The 17,012-nt window shown below is 37.0% G+C and overlaps 1 protein-coding gene across 2 annotated transcripts in view; it reads left to right on the forward strand.

Moving 5' to 3' along the window:
- The window catches only part of AASDHPPT (aminoadipate-semialdehyde dehydrogenase-phosphopantetheinyl transferase), a 31,332-nt gene that overhangs the window by 213 nt on the left and 14,107 nt on the right, over positions 1–17,012 (forward strand). The window contains exons 1-4 of one of the 2 annotated variants that reach the window (XM_042023823.1): positions 127–313; positions 1,174–1,399; positions 14,545–14,666; positions 15,327–15,488. In XM_042023823.1, the coding sequence (XP_041879757.1) occupies positions 170–313; positions 1,174–1,399; positions 14,545–14,666; positions 15,327–15,488 (654 nt within the window). In that variant the 5' untranslated portion in view covers positions 127–169. Of the gene's footprint in view, positions 1–126; positions 314–1,173; positions 1,400–14,544; positions 14,667–15,326; positions 15,489–17,012 lie in introns of those variants that run through there. The other variant, XM_042023825.1, reaches the window with a different exon arrangement.

The following is a 17,012-nucleotide window of genomic DNA, read 5'->3' on the forward strand; positions in this document are numbered from 1 at the left end:
CAGCGCGCTCTTACACAGAATTGGCCGATGCCCTCGGGGGCGGGTCCCCCCGTGCTTTCCGCACGCCCATAGGCTCCCGCCGGGACCGGGGGCAGGGACGTGGCGGCGGGGGGCGGAGCCGCGGGAGGGCGCCGGGAGCGCGGCCGTGCCGGGGCTGCGGTGCCGGGCTATGGGCAGCGTGCGCTGGGCCTTCCCCTGCGGCGCCTGGCGACCCCGCCGCCGGGAGTGGCTGCTGGCCGCGCAGCTGGTGCAGCCCGAGGAGAAGGACCGCATCGGCCAGTTTGTCTTTGCCCGCGATGCCAAAGCCGCCTTGGTACATGGGGAGCGGGGACGCGGTTGTCTCTCTGCAGAGTCAGCGTTGCCCAAATTCCTGACTTTTCGTAGGAAAACATGCCCTGCAAGGGCATTTCAGGGATGTAAAGCTAAAGGATATATATAAAAGTGTATATATATATATATAGATATAGATATATATATATATAGGATATATATAAAAGTATGAAGCTCTGCCTCACGGAGGAGCAAAGAGCGGTGTTTGCAGCCTCCCGTCAGTAGTAACTCTGAAAGAGTTCACATCTTCTAAATCGTGATACCAAATTTCGTCAGGAGACAAAATCAGCATACCCTGGCAGACTATACATAAGACATCAGTGTAATGTGTAGGAGAATAAAGCTGTTTTATATGATTCAGGTTTTAAATCTCGCCTAATAACATAGTAATTTAATACACACGTGTTAATTAGTCTGGAAGGAGTTACTTATCACTTCTAGCTGTTGAGTATTTCATTGTGCACCTAAGCAGTGAATGAATGTACTGAAAGGAAGGCTGTCAAGATAATTTTACTGTCCGGGGTGGTGTAAAAAGTATTTATTTGTGCCATAAAGTATCATAAATAAAGTAGAGAAAGGAACTACTGTGATTTGTCTAGGCTGGGACTGCTTTTCATCTTGTGTTGACTGTGTTAATAGTGATAATGTATTTGATATTCTGGTGAACTCTTTTGCTTAAACTGACTTGACTCAGCTTTTATAAAAGGGAGAAATTTACATTATTTGGCTAAAATATACAACTTGATATCAACGGTAATAAACCCACATTTTTTAGGCAGGTGGTTTTCTAGCAACCGCATAGCACAACAGTTCTGTATGAATCACTTCCATTTTATTTCATAGGCTGGTCGCCTGCTGATGCGGAAATTAATTGCAGAAGAGCTGTGCATACCTTGGAATGAAGTACAGTTGCAAAGGACATCAAAAGGAAAACCTTTCCTGGCCAATAACTTACTCAGTATCAATTCAAATTACAACTTCAATATCTCTCACCAAGGTGATTATGCAGTCCTTGCAGCTGAGCCTGAGCTTCAAGTTGGCATTGATATTATGAAGACTAATTTACCAGGTAATGCATCACGGTGACCAAAGCAGATTCTGCAGTGGTTGAGTACTGAACTTTTTCACATTTCCAAAGAACCAATCTGTGTCCTAGAAATTTAGTGTAATTAGAAGAGAGTGTATGAATGTATTATGTATTTGGGATTTCTAACTGTTAAATGCACTCCTCATTTATTTTGGGGTGCCTCGTAGGACAGATACGGATATATTTCCCATTTAGAGAAGCAGAACCCTGGGAAAATAAGGTCATGAATCCTGGTATGATATGGGCAGTACCAGCATCTGCAGGTACTTTAATTATGGATTTGGTGTCTGTGAGGTAGAAGCAGGGACATCTTTCGAGCTAGGGACAATGGGATCCATCCCCATGAGAACTTCATAGACTGTGTTACTCACTTGTCCCATAAGTATGGACATTTTATGTGTCAGCCAGCTGGCAACATGGATTCTCTGTGAATGTGCAGTAATGCTTAGTGAGAAGGGATCTTGAGGAGGGAACATGTGAGGTGCTCCTGGGAAAAGACTAAACTTACAAAATTTAGTTATTGGCCTATTTATATGTATGAAGTGACTGTATAGATTAGTGAACTTCAGGACCAAAATTAGGATTGTAGCAAAGTGTACTTTTAAGTAGTTTTATGGAGATTGTTTAGTTTGCAAATGTTCATCAGTGCATGACTGGGTTAAAGGAGAAACATACTGGGATTTATGATTCACTGGAATTCTAGTTTTCTAGAATCTTCCTTAAGCATTTAACCAGATATGACATTAGTAGTTGTGTTCTTAGAGAATCTTTCTTCACAATTTTTGGAGTTTCCCAGCATTTTATGCTGTGAAATACGTTGTGTTGTAAGGTAGAGATTCAGGTAAACCCCAACTGGAAAACTTTCTGTCTGATCACTTTACACCTTTTTAATGATAACTACAAGTGTACATTTTTGGATTGTCATGTTTAGCTAGGATGCACAGAAACTTTGCAGCAATCTGAAGTTCTTTCCTGTGACTCCCATCTGCTGTTGACCCTCATTCTGAAGATGGTAGTCAGCATATGAGGCCACAGGGTAGCCTTTGGAGGATCCCCCACCAGAGCTGTTACATGTTTTGTAACTGGAATTGTGTCCAGTGGGTAAGGCTGCTTTGGTACAGGGGCACATCTGACAGGACTACAGTAACACAGGGCCCAAATAACCAGATTAAGCTTGAAGCTGGTGCTTTTATCATAGCCCTCTCAGGCAAAGCAAGCAAGACTGTGTCCTCACATTGTCTTGCACACCCTCAGTCTGTTTGCTGGGGCAGCAGAGTTACAGAACAGGCCTTGATGCTGTGCAAACACTGCTGTTATTGGTGTGGTATCAGCACTGGGTTAGGCATAGACCTGAAACACAGCGCTCTACCCTATGAAGAAGGGTAATACCTGGACGCAGTGCCCTTGGAAACACTCTGGTTGGGCTGCCACTGGCCTTACCACAAGACTGGGTGGTTTTAATTCCTCATTCCAAAAAACTTGCTAGCTTCAGTGTGTAAATAGTGAAAATCAAAATATTCAAGCATTTGTATCTGAAGCTTTTCTTGGGAAGTGCAAAATTCAAATGTATACAGAAAAATCGAAAAATTTGTATGTGGAAGTAGGGATATCTTACATCCTCTGCTGGTATTTTATGCAGCTGTAAATGTAGCTGACATTTTAAAGGTATGTTGTCAATGCCCAACTGACCAGTTTTATGAAACTTGTTAAACTTTATTTCTAAAGTCTGAAGACTAAGTAATACTTTGAGGTCTGAGACAGACAGGCTTCAGTGTTTTTACCCAGAGAGAGAAAAATGGTGGTTATTCTGGAGATGCTGGTGATTCCAAAAACTGGATGGTAAAAGATAGCTCATATGTCTTCCTTTTTGTAATTACAATTTGTATTTTTGAAAAAGAAATAAGATACTAATGAAAATATGATAATTGTATGTGGGAAAGAGAGCCAGCAAATAAGTGATAGTAAGGATAGAACTTTAGTTCATATTACAGAGACTATAATTGAAAGCTGGCCATCTTTTCACCTAAAATTTTTCTGAGGAAGATTTTTGTCTTAGTAGAATCACCTGAAATTTTTTTTTGTTGCTGGGTTATGAATAGGTGACACTGACTTTACCAGTAATATTTTCTCTGGTAGTTCCACTGAGTGGTGCTCGTGTTCTGCAGTTGCTAAGTACGTTATATTTCTGAAGGTAGATCCACTATAAATCTCTTTCCTTGGAGCAGCTACAAGGACAAAGAGTTCCCTATGAACAAAGTACATTTCAGGAGGTTTGTTTGTTTTCTTCAAACGCTTTTTTAAATACAAAGTACTTCATCTTGTGATGTTATCCAACAGCATCTTGATTGAGGTCTCCAGTATTGTAGATCTTACATTCCTTTATTGTTCAACCTGCGAGCATGCAAAATCTGCAGTGCAGATATACAAGAGTATCATGCAGCTGAAAGTTTTGAGAAGTCTGCTGTTTTGTGCTATTATGTAACAAGGAGTCCTAGTGTACCTAAACGTTTTATGTCAATTCTTAATCCGTGCTATGTGTTTTTGTTTTACTTATTGTTCCTAAGAAGCCACCTCTTTCCATATTACTTGTGCTTCATTAGTAAAATCTGAGAAAAGAAACTACTACAAGACATAGCCTTCTTCTTCAGAGGTGAAGGCAGGCCACAGTAACAGCTATTCTTAGCACTGCCAACAGCAACAGTTCTGCAAAAGTTCCACAGGTATGCAACAGTTTATCACCTTTTTTCCTCTATTCAGGTATTAAAGTAAATACTATTGTGATAGTGGAAAAGGAAAATACCCTCTTCAGGCTTTGTGTGATGCTGCCTTTTGGTTATCTGGCAAGTAATTGTAGATTTAAGTCAGTCTTTCAGTTTAATTGTTTTTGAAGTATTACTGAGATCAGTGATTATTTTCTTTCCTTAGATCAGTTTAAGATGAACTCTTGAGTCATTTGGAAAAATCCACACTATTCTGTCAATTTGTTAGTAGAAGTGTCTGTGGACATTATTTGGCCAGAGAGGTAATGCATATGAAATTATTTTAAGCCTTTCACAAAAGAAATGAGGATTCTCACAGTAATATTAATTCCTGTGGAAAAAACTGAGCTTTTATTTTATTTTTAATTTATGAACAAGAAATTCTGCAACAAGTGTCAACTTGATTTAAGTGGTGTGTGGGATGTTGATTGACCAGTTACTTAAACAGTGTAAAGTAGAATATTTTCAGAGACTTAGGAAATAATTATGGCTTAATAAAGATTGCACTGAGCATTTGAAAAAAGTTTAGATCTTAGGCTCAAGAGCTTTCCTGCTGTGCAAGTGAATTTCTTTTCACGAATGCAATTTCTTAGCTTAGATGGATTTGCAAAGGTAAGTAAATTAACAGTTCATTCCATATCTTTGCAAATCAGCCTGCAATCTTTCTTACCTATCACATTATATTTACTTTGATCTGGACATCTCTAATCTCAGTTTTATTCCAGAATTAAATATTTGACATGCAGTAAAATTAGCTTTTCTCATTAATATTTTGGTTTTATGCTAGGCTTGCTTGTTAAAAGACACAAAAGGGTAAATTTTCTGCCTGTGAATTTTACAGAAAAATTAATTTGATCTAAAAATACTCCATTAAATGCTTTTTTAAGAAAGTGGGCTATTATGTGCAAACACTTGATTATTTGAAACTGGTTTTCTCAGAGGTAAAGAAATATAAAGAGAACTTGACTAATTTTTCTCTTTTTATTCTCATTATTGCATTAATGAGGTGAGGTAATGCAAGAGATGAGACCAGATAGATCTTCAAATCAGAGACAGGTCACACATGAATCAGAGTATCTAAGTTCCAAAAGAAGCTAATTACCATATGTCAGTCTAGCTAATGCAAGAAAGCTCTCTCTCTCCAAACAGTTTTAAACTGCTGTTTATTTTGGTGTATCCATAAGCCTAATTGAGTTAGGCACACCTACATCATGGTTAAGATATTTGACATGTTTTTTAGCTAGCAGCCATGTTCAGTTTTTTTGCACTTTTAATGCTTTTTTAGTTGCTAGTTTTTCATCTTTTCAACAAGAATTTCCTAACCTAGAAAGAAATTCCAAAGCAGATTGTTCTTTGTGCTTTTGTCCTTAAGGTGACTTAACTTTACCTTAAACAAAATTTGAACTGTTTTTGTTTTTATTGTTGTATTTCAGTAAATCTCATAGCAGCAATCAGCATTCAATCTTTTACTGCTAGAGATAATCACCAAATTGCTAGCTAATGTTACAGCTTTAGGTGTGTAGATGCAGTGCTTGAAATGAAGAAATTAACAAAGGGTTTGATTTAAATGTTACTTCTAATAGATCAAAGGAGTCATAATTTATAAATGTGTATGTAAGCACATAATTTTTAGATGTGAGGGATGTTAAAACAGCTGATATCCTTGTTGAACTAAAGAATCGGAGTGATTCTGTGCACTTACACTGGGTAAACAGGGAGGCATTTCTTTGTTCTTGTTCTATTTGCAACTGGGAAGAAACAGCCATCTTAAACGTATTCTTAAAGAATATATATTATATAGCAGTTTCATTGTTGTGCTTTATTCACATTCCTAACACAGTTTTAACCTGGAATTAGATGATTCTGTATTTGATGAAGCACCAATGCTTTGAAAACTGTGAAAGAAAGTTGATATTGTGATTAAATCTCCTCTTTACAGGAAAATCTCTTTATTTTCCAGAGAAACACCTTTAATCCTTTATGATTATTTCTTTAATAGAAAAATGTAAAACCATTTGGATTAAAGTATAAACTGATAGCAAAATGCAGAACTATAAGCTGTGGAGAGTAGATATGTTTAAAATGAGGGATAAACTAGCAATAAAGAAAAGAAGAATCCTTAACTAGGAGCCTTTAGTAAGAATCAGAGGTGGAACAAAGAGTAACTATAAGAATGCTTGTCAGATTGTTTTGGTTTTGTGAGGTTTTTTTTCCATTCCACACACTGAATTTACAGTAGTCACAATTTGTTACTTAATTGGTGTTTTGGGAAATTAAGTTATACATTCACAATGAGCAGCTAAATAGAACTGATTTTTTTTTTTTTTTTTTAACAGAACTAAAAGTGTTTCTCAGCCTGCACTAATGACAGTTAGCTTTGGCTTTCCAGATTAAGAAAGTGTAGCAGAAAAATGTGATCCAAGGACTAAGGTTAAGTAATTACTATGTAGGTCTTAAAGAATTGCCTTTTGAGGACTTTCTTGCTAACACTGCCCATTTCCAATAGCTTCAGCTCTACAGATACATATATTTGTTGCAAGAGCTGGAACATAGAAGCTGACTTTATTTTGTGTTGTCAGAAGGTTATTTGGATATTGACTGTGCAGGTATTACAGTTCAGAGCTCTCACTGGTTTCAAGGTTTTGAGACAGTCTTTTAGAGACAGACTTGCAGATTTTTTTAGACTAACTAATAAAATGGTAGAAACTTATCTTAAATATTTCACAACTCTCCTCAGTGAATGTAAAAAAAAGTAGCCTCAGCTGCATTTCCCTGATGTATTTCCTTTCTATGAGAAATTCTGATTTTCAACATAGCAAATATTTTTATATTTCCTCAATAAAGATGACAGGTTGTTCTTGTTATGTCAGGTGTTCAGGATAGTTTGGAATCGGGAGACATTTGCTGCTTCCATAGGTAGCTGTTTTCTTGCCATTTATTGGGTTGGTGCTGGGAATTCTAAGCATTCATAGCTATTACATGCTGTATTGCATTTTGATGGAAAATCCAATTTTGTGGTGTATTAAAAAAATCATTACTTGTCCTGTATAGTTTTCCTGTTTGTTCATCAGACTTGTTGGGTTCTGTATTAAACATGTGTATCTTCCTTTTTTCTTTCCTAGTAAAAACCAGTTTAATAAAAGCAAAGCAAACACTTGGAGATGGTATCTACAAGAGTAGATACAGGTGAATAGACCATTGAAGCTCATTAGTTTTTCATCTGCGGGCCTCTGCTTTTCCATGTGCTTTTGCCATGTTGCAGCACATTTATCTTCCTCTTGCATCTTTCCTTGTATATTTTGGCTGGATAGAAGACAGGTCCTGCAGTGGCAGAAGTTGATCTGTGTGATGTTAGGGGGAAGGATGTGGAGGTACAACATGCCAGTGACTAGCTGACTGCTGTCTCTTCCCTGTGCGAAGATCAAACAAAGCAAAACATGCTGGGTTTTAGCCGTCAAGTGGGACAAACAGTATTTCAGCTGGTGGCAAGCCAAAGAAATGGCTTTCTAATGTTTTGCGGTTTTTTTATTTTTGTTCATTTGTTTTTAAAGAATGTCCATATGTAGGAGAGATTGATTCCCAAATTTAAAACACTAATACTACTGTCATTATGTGGGGTTTTTTGGACTTCATTATGAAGGGGGCAAAGAGGGAAGGATGGTGTACAGACAGAGGTGGGAAAGTTTTAAGTGTGAAAATAAGGGATTTTTACTGCATTTGGCTGTGCAAGTCATGTTCTGGGACAGGCTTCTGTGCAGTGTCCTGACTTCTGCCCTTACAAAGCAGCTCTGTTGTTCATTACATTCATTACTGCAGTAGGATATTGTAAGGTTGAAGGACATACTCCCAGAGTGTGTGTCTCAATACTGAGGACCATTTCCATACCAAATTTAGAGGAGAGATCTCTCATCAGACTCTTTCAGGGAAACCAGCTCAATTTGAATCAGCTTGTGCTTTCTAAAGTCACAGAACTTCCCAGGCAAAAACTGCATTAGTCAGATCAAGGAGGTGTTAGAAAGTGTGAATCATGTAGTGAAATTCGTGTGGAAGATGAAGATGACTTAGGTACTGAGAATTGGCTTGGCTCCTCACTCCCTTTATCCAATATAGCATTTCATATACCAGATACCAACTGGATTCCAATGCCCCCCCAGGTTCTGCAGTGCTACGAGCTTCTTAAAGATGGGCCTGCTTTCCCTATAATTACACTGTCACTAAACACCTAACTTTTCCTGCTTGATAAACTGTGAAAGGACGTTCTGATGCTGTGATTAAATCTCTTTTTTTTTTTTGCTTGTGTGTTTTCTTGGACTAGTAAGTTGGGGGTTTTGCTGGTTTGTTTTCTTGGACTATAGTTATAGGTTTTCTTTTAAATGTTAATTTTAAAGCAAAGGATTAATTGCCAAAGATTTCAGTCACTATAATATCTCTGAATGTAGAGAAAGACCTTCTAGTATATTACTTCATAAAATGTAATAAAACTTTTCAGAGATCTGCTGGCTTGGTAGTATTATATAGTGTAAGGCTATACATGGTCAGACACCATCTGCACTTTTTTTTTTACATCTGTAGTTGTGTCCTCATGAGTTGCTTTGCAAAGGAAAGTATGTTTTTATGTTTATTTAGATTTTGGGGGTTGTGTTTTAGTGTTTTATGCAGCATAACTTCCTAAGTGTTGAAAGGGGGTTCCTGCTGTTCTGGCAATGGAATGATTGCTGTACTGTTTGATATATGTTCTGTAATGAAAAACTGATTAAAATGCCATTTTTTTTAGGGTAATTTTTGGTTTTGCTGAAATACTATGGCTACCTAGAGCTCTGCTAGCTGTGGTCATACAACTTCTTGGGAAGAGCTTAAGCAAGTAAAAGGTGTAAGCATAGACAAACACAAGTTAAGAAAGGGTTTCTTGTTTTATTACTGCTCACTTTCTTATTTGTTATCACTCTTTAGTTGTAAGTACATTTTGCTCAAAGAATTTGAGGTTCCTGAGTCATCTTAGTGCTTAAGACCCTGTGTATTTTAAATGCTCTTATTTTCTCCACTCAGAAGCAAGCTAAAACTGTGAGCTTGCACTCAGGTGTGTTTGCCTGCAAGCTCTTCAATAGCAAGTATATATTCTATTTGAATGTTTGGCCTGTAAAAGAACATGTAAAAATATTCTGGAGTCTGAACAGAATTTGAGAGGATCTGGAATTGTTTTAAAATTTTCAGATAAATGACAAAAAGCATGAATCTGTTGCAGACAGTGTGCTACTTGCCTTTAAAAATCGATCAGATAGGAGGTATCCAGTTGGCAGCTTTTAATTTTATTTCAGGTTTTTTTAACCAAGCCATAGCTGTGTCAAAACTGCTGTTTTTCCAGTCAAGTTTTAGAGGTAGAGCTTTCTAAGCCATTATCAATCTTTACTTCCTTTTGTTTTACTATCGAGGCAGCTTGCTTAAATGTTCATCACTGCTGTTAGACCCAACCATGCTAATGCAATTGAAACCTTAGCAGTTTCTCTAAAATTACAAAGGCTTAGTGATGCTAACTGGAGAGAAAATACCACACATTATCAAATTATTTCAGTCTCTTTATGACCTTTCCATTTCTACAATCTGGAAAACGTTGAGAAACTCATAGGAGGCAACATCAAATGTTCAGGCATTTTAGAGTTGGTGCTTCTCTGAGGTGTGCCAAGATAAAACACATCAGTGTAACATTATGAGAATAGATGTTTAACATACATACAATTGGGAGAATTGCAGGTTACTGACAGGAAGTGTAGAGGTCAGAGAATGTAAATCCTATTTCCAATTCACACTAAAGCTGTGTGAGCTAGTAGACTGAAAAAACATACATTGTTAATGTTCTATCTGGTTCTTGTAAGTTAGTCATTTATCTCACTAATTATTTGCCTTGTGTTGTTTTTAAACATCTGTAAAAGGGGTAGTTGGTATTAATAAACAATTAGGGCTTGGGCATCTGTTGCAGAAGAAATGTTTTCTCTGTATCAGTTTGCTTTGGTTTCCTTTAGGGACAGTAAAAGGTCATCAAATATGGCTTGTCCTACACCAAAAGGATTGTCAACCCAAGAGTCCAGCACTTGAAACAGATGAACAACTGAAGCATGAACAGATCTGTTGCCTAATAATGTGAAGCACAAGATAGCTGTTCACTTTCTGGGGTTTGTTTTGTATTTTTGTTTTGAGTGTTGATTTGGGTTTGGTTTTGTTTGTTTATTGTGTTTTTTCAGGAGATTAGTTGCTCAGTGAGCTGGCAGTAGTAGCTTTATAAGCTAGCTAGTTTCTATCTGACCAAAACAAGTTGAAGACTGTAAACCAATAAAACTTGAAGTGAAGATGGTCGGTCATCTACTCTTCTCACTATTTTTGAGAGGCCATGTCATGGTTTTAATAATTTTGGGTACAAGTTTGTACCCTGCCTTTGTGAAGTGTACACTGTATTACCAAAGCTGGCTTACGATTAACCTGATGTTTGTAAAAATGTAAAAAAACCGTATGAAGATTTCTGTATTAGCCTTATAGATAGTAATTTTCACTATTAATAGCATCCTAATTTACATGGATCTTAATTCTGATTGCCTTTTATTTTCCTACAAATACAGCTTGTTTGGATTCTTTAGCAGGTAGAAAAATGGGGGGAAATTACCCTGTATTTATGTACTATTTCTACAGTGCATTTGCAAACAGGACTAGAGAATATAGTCGGTTTTCTTATCCTTTGCTCCTGCCTCTTTTTAAAATCCGTCTTTTATGTCTGGTCTGTGGCATTACTTTTCTACAGGGAAAATGCAAAGCAGTTTTTTGGCTAGTCTTTAAAAAAAATTAACATAAATCCAGTTGTTATTGCAGTGGAAAACATGGCATTATGTATTAATGTAAATAGCTCATGAAAAAATCCAAAATGCACACACATCTGCACACATATGAACACACATGCTTGCCTGTATGTAGCATGTTTCCTTTCCAAGCTTAATGTTGGACTTTTTTTTTTCCCAGTATCACTCGCTATTCCCTCTTCTCGCTCTTCCTGAAATTTCTAGGGTATTGTGTGCTTTTAATTTAATGAAGAAACTTAACTTTTGGGTTAGATTTTTTTTTTTTTAATTCATAGAAAGCAATTTTTGAAACATTACTCAGCTTATATTCTTAAGGATCTAATGTGCTTCAAAGTTTATTAACTGGGAATGTATTTTAAAATCAGAGAAGGCAATATAATTAATGCTCAGTATTAAAAAGAGTTAGTTTGCTTTTTTGAAGAGTTCTGTTTCCTGGCATAGGCAAGTAAGAAGTACTTAATTAAGAAGTAAGTTTATTTCTGAAACAAATTGACAAGTGGGACCTACTTTAGAAATGCAAATTTAAAATCAAATAATTAATTGCTATATGGGACTTGTTCCTGTTCTTCCAAAGAAAGTTTTTCATAAATTGTGACAAGTATGTTTGAGGCATTTTAAATTATTTTTAATCAAAATAAAAGCAAAACAATGTAGCATTTAAACAGAAACTTTCTGCTACTTCTAGCTTTGCCCCAATCATATCTTCTATGTCATGAGAGACAGGGAAAGTTGAAGGGGGTTTAGTGAAGAGCCACCAAGGTGATTAGAGGGTTGGGGAACTTGACTTACATAGAAGTGCTGACAGAGCTGGATTTTGTGAACCTGAAGAGGCGAAAGTTCTGAGGAGAGGAATCTAGTCACAGCCTCCCTGAAATGTAGCTGTAGAGAGGATGTATATAGTTGTCTTCATGAGCATGCACAGAAACAGGGCAAAAGGCAGCAGGCTCAGGGTGCTTCAGGGGGAATTCTGTCTCTGTAGAATTAGTCTTCACCACCATGAGAACAGTAGAATACTGGACTAGGTTCTCCAGAGAAGGAGTGAAATAATCTTCTTGACAGGGCCCTTGGTAACCCAACATAAGGCTCTATTTTTCAACAGAAGGTTGCACCAGCTGGTCTCCAAAGGTCTTTTTCAACCTACATTTTCCCCATGGTTCTGTGAATCTGTCTTTCTCGGATAACTGAAGCAAATACGGGGAAATGGACTAGGCAGGGTGTGGTACTGTAAGTAATTTATGGAGAATAGTAGTCCTGAGTCCTCGGATCCATTCCTCAGAGCAAAGCAACTTACTGCATTAAGGAAACAGGGAGGAAGTGCACTTAAGGACAAAGTGCTGCCTGAGCTTTTCAGAGGAGGAATACGACAGACAGTGGGAGTGGAGGGGAAAGTACTGCTTGAATTTGAGCATGAGTGTTGAGAAGTGTAGCTGAATGGTTGAAGAAACCTAGGACAAGAAAAGGGTTGAACAATGAGGGGAAAAGCAGTAGCATATGGGATTGATAGGCACTTGGTGTACTAAATGGTTTAAGTATCGAGTGTATTCACCACATGTGGTTAAGTTGGGATGGCAGGACTGACAGTGCAGGAGCCTTTATATGCCTCTGTGCTGAAGGTAGCATAGTGTGAATAGTCTTGGGTGGTTTTTTCTGGTTGTCCTGGGCTACTGAAAGGAGGAGAACTCTCTGGAAGTAATGGAGGAGGAAGGGTACACCAAGATATTCTAAAATGTTTTGAATCACAAGAACAGACTGGAGCCTCTATACTGTCATATTAAATATTCAAGAAAAGAGAGAAAGGGGGGGAAAAGAAAAGTGGATTTGTTTAGAGCAGGTATTAATGTAGTTATTTTATTGTAAAATGGGCTATATAAACACAGAGGGGAAAGAAAATACCTTTCTCCAAGTTCAATTTTTCATTGTTACTTTTCATTGTTATTTTTCATTGTTTCAGGGAACTTGCATTGTGTAAGTAGATGGATATGGCATTTGCCTCAATAATTCATCAAAGCATACTTAACATTGTGGTTGCTTTTTTCTTTTACTGTTATTTTCTCCAGAGGGAAGTTAGTCCTGTCTTTAGATTGTTCTGGATCATTCTATTAGCTTAGTCCTGCAACTGTCTACAAAATTTCTGTCTAAAGATGTTCTCTTCACTTTAAAAATGCAATTGAGGGCATCTCTGAAATGTCACTGCCATGTCTTGTGGGATGTGTATGTCAGATAACACTTTGTAGTACAGTTTGGAAATTGTGAGAAAACCTGAATGTGTGCTTTAGTGTAACATTAGTTTGTTCAGATCAGTTATTACTGCTGCTAATACCTGTTTTTATTTAGCGCTTAGATATCTGTAGACAATAATCACTTTACAGAGAAGGCTTAATGGCTTTACCCTTGTTTAAAATGGGGAACATGAGCATAGAGAAGTAAAGTTCCTTGCCCAGTCAACTCAAAGAATTACTGGCACAGCTACAGTTAGAATCTGCGTCTTAAGCAATTATTTAGTGAATGGGTTCTTCAAAGTAGTGTGGTATTGGGAGGGGGAAAGTGTTTTGGTTTAAATATAATAATGTTTTATTTTAGTGAGAACACTGAATAACCTATCAAAGAAATTGTCTCAATATGTTCTATTCAGAATTTTACTATCCCTAGTAAAGAAAATAAGTTGTTTTCTGCCATTGTCTCTTTAGCCACCTGTAGGCCCAATTGGACTTGGATGCTTGCATGGGATGCTGATTAATATAGGCTATGGGAAACCAAGCTTGTTACAAGGTCCATAGAGTTCAGTGTACTGTAGAAGTGCCATTGATCAATATAACCATACACTCTGTAGGGTTGTCAACAAGGTAAATGCAGACTAGTGGGGAAAAGTGATGTAGCCACTGAAGAGCTGCTGAAGTGCCACACAGCTGTGCTTATTTTTAGACAAAGCTTAAATGTAATCTAAGGAATTTAAGGTTTGGTAGTTTGAGGCTGGGTTTTTGGGGTTTTTTTTTCCCCCTTGGTATATTTCTTACAGTTATTATGGACACCTCTCTACTTCCATTTTTCTTCCAGAGTAAATCCAATCGAAAGAGCTTAATATGTGTGTGATAAATTTGGAAGACTATGCTTCTACAAGTGCTTAAAAAAAGTGTTTCTTTTGTATCCCAGAATCCAAGGGCAGGAGGCAGAATAGCTTGATAAATTTTGACAAACAGCATGCTGTTTTATAAAATGTTACTAGATCAAGCTGTCAGATGCCAGAGACTGTATATGCTACTTCAGTAGTAGAATGCAATTTTTTTATATTTATATAAAATCAGCATTGGTTAAGTACTTTGCCTTTTAGAGAATGCTGGAAATACTGTGTCCTGAACAGTCATGAGCTCACTGCTTTGAGGCTGTATAAATTCAAATTGTGGAGCAGAGTTGGTTCATAAATTTTTGTTCTTACGAGATTTTTCTAGAGCAATAATGTGAAGTAATCCATTTGCTTATTATTACTACTCTGTTAAAATTTCTGTAAATATCTCTGTCTGATTTATAGGTAGTAGCTCAATTCCAAATTTCTTTCACATAATGAAGCGACAGTTTACTGAAGCGGAGTGGGATGTAATCAAGTCTATGAGTAATGAATGGATGCAGCTGGATATGTTTTATCGGCACTGGGTAATACTTCTTTTCCTGTTTAAAGTCTGCAAATGTGCACATTCTTTTCTGATATATTTTATTATTTTCATTATAGTAAAAATGTAATCATTTTGTAATTGCATAGAATCATAGAATGGTTTAGATTGGAAAAGACATCTAAGATCATCAAACCCACCACTAAACTATGTCCCTAAGCACCATCTCTACCCGTATTTTAAAGAATTTCCGGGTTTGTGACTCAACCACTTCCCTAGGCAGCCTGTTCCACTGCTTAAAAAGCCATTTGATGAAGAAGTTTCTCCCATTATCCAATCTAAACTTCCCTCGTGCTACCTGATACCATTTCATGTGAAGATATTCTTGGGCTTAAGATTTCAATGATTATTTTAATATCAGAATAATTTTGATAACCATAGTAGAGTAGGATTTATTACTACCTTTAAACACATAGCCAGAAAAAGGTAAAGGGTTCATATCTGTATGTGCCATTGAGTAATTTCATTTGAATTTAATGCAGCAAGTTAGGCTGGGTAAATACAATGCTGATAACTTTTTCTCACATTTACAGTAGTATGAGTCTTAAATTTATTTTGTCTACAATGTGTACTCAGAAGTAATGTTTATAGAACTGTTTGAAAACAGCCAGTATAAATAAAATACCTTTATTGTGTCTTCTAGGCCTTAAAGGAAAGCTTCTTAAAGGCTATTGGAGTTGGAATTGGCTTTAACTTGCAACGAATTGAATTTAATGTGTCTCCATTGCAACTGGAAATAGGGAAGGTGTCTAAGGAGACAAAAATGCTTCTAGATGGAGAAAAAGAAGAGGAGTGGACATTTGAGGTAAAGAATATGTTTTCACTAGTGATAAGCTGTCTCAACTCCTTATGGTTGCATTGCATATTTGATTTTTTTTTTAAGTGCAGTTTCATACCTTTGTTCTGTATAACCCCACTGAGCCTAGATTATTCAAAATTTAGGATATAAATCTGCAGCATTTTAAAGTATTTTTGATGATTGCATGAACACCCCATAGATACATTCTTTATAATGTATATTTATATTTTTCCTGTTTCTGGAATATATTTCCTGCACTCTGAGAAAGTCATCCTAAGGTATGCAGGAAGTTCACAGAAATATATTCGGACCTGATTTCTTGAACAGGACTAAGATTTTAAAGTTCTTCATCAGTTGGTCTAGAGTGGGACTAGTGATTAACTAACCCCGTTAGTGTTTATGTTAGATGTCCAAAATGGAGGAGGTGTCTTCAGCTCCTTTGGAACTTCTTGTCCACACAAGAAATGTGTGTTTTTGTGAGTGTGAATTAGCTGCTGTCTCTGGGAATGGACAGATGAAAAAAATTGCTTAATGGAAGATTAGTTTGGCCTCAATAGTCTAACTGAGTCTTGGAGTTTGGGCTTTTGTTTTCCTTCTTCAAAGTTATTGGGGCTTATCACTAAAACATCTATCCTTTCAGATTTGGTAAAAAATTATCAGTGTCATTTCATGTAGTTTAAAGGATACATAGGGAAAGAACTGATAGGGACGTGATTTACTGGTGGACCTGGCAGTGCTGGGTTAACAGTTGGACTTGCTGGTCTTAAAGGTGTTTTCCAGCCTAAATGATTCTGATTCACAATAATCTCAAATTATTTAATTACCTAAAAAAACAAGCTTTAAAAAAAAATTAAATTATAATCCCATTTCTCTACCCCCCAGAGGTATGTTCATTCAACCACTTTAAACAGGGCAAAAAATGGAACAAACTGTCAAGTGCGCTTTTCAATAAGATTATTCAGTTTCAAATACGTATTTTCATTTTGAAAATACCTATATTGTTGGAGAGAGCTGTTCCAATAGAGCTGTCTAAATGACAGATTTCTGCTGTATGCTTATTTTCTTTAGTATACAAGCTACATGTACCCTGTGCATGTGGTATGAAAGAGTGAATGTTCCAGTAATATTTAACTTCAGAGTACAAGTTTGTACCTTCACAGTTCATTCCATTCAGCATACCTATCCACTTCTGGTTTTGTGTTATTTTACAAGTCTATGCATACTAAATCAGCCCTCTTACTCAATTTCTGTATAGTATGGCAATATCAGTATGTCATGAAATTCACTAGTTGGAGTTACACTGGCAAAAGAAGTTATTGGGAAAGCCTGTGGCACATCTCGTACCAGAATGCTTTCTGTATAACTGCAGTGTACCATGGCCAAGGGAACATCTGCCTCTCTTAAATGAATTCTGGAACTCCCAGTTTTGGTCTTTGACGTGCCTGTGGTTGATTGACAGAAACAGCCTGAAGATGATGATGTAGATAGCTCCTTGTAATACTTAAATGCTTTCTAATTCTTTGAATTTTC

Source organism: Corvus kubaryi, unplaced genomic scaffold, assembly GCF_017639235.1.
Source record: "Corvus kubaryi isolate FWS band 111438036 unplaced genomic scaffold, C.kubaryi_AGA036_p1.0 37256, whole genome shotgun sequence".
NCBI classification, from domain to species: domain Eukaryota; kingdom Metazoa; phylum Chordata; class Aves; order Passeriformes; family Corvidae; genus Corvus; species Corvus kubaryi.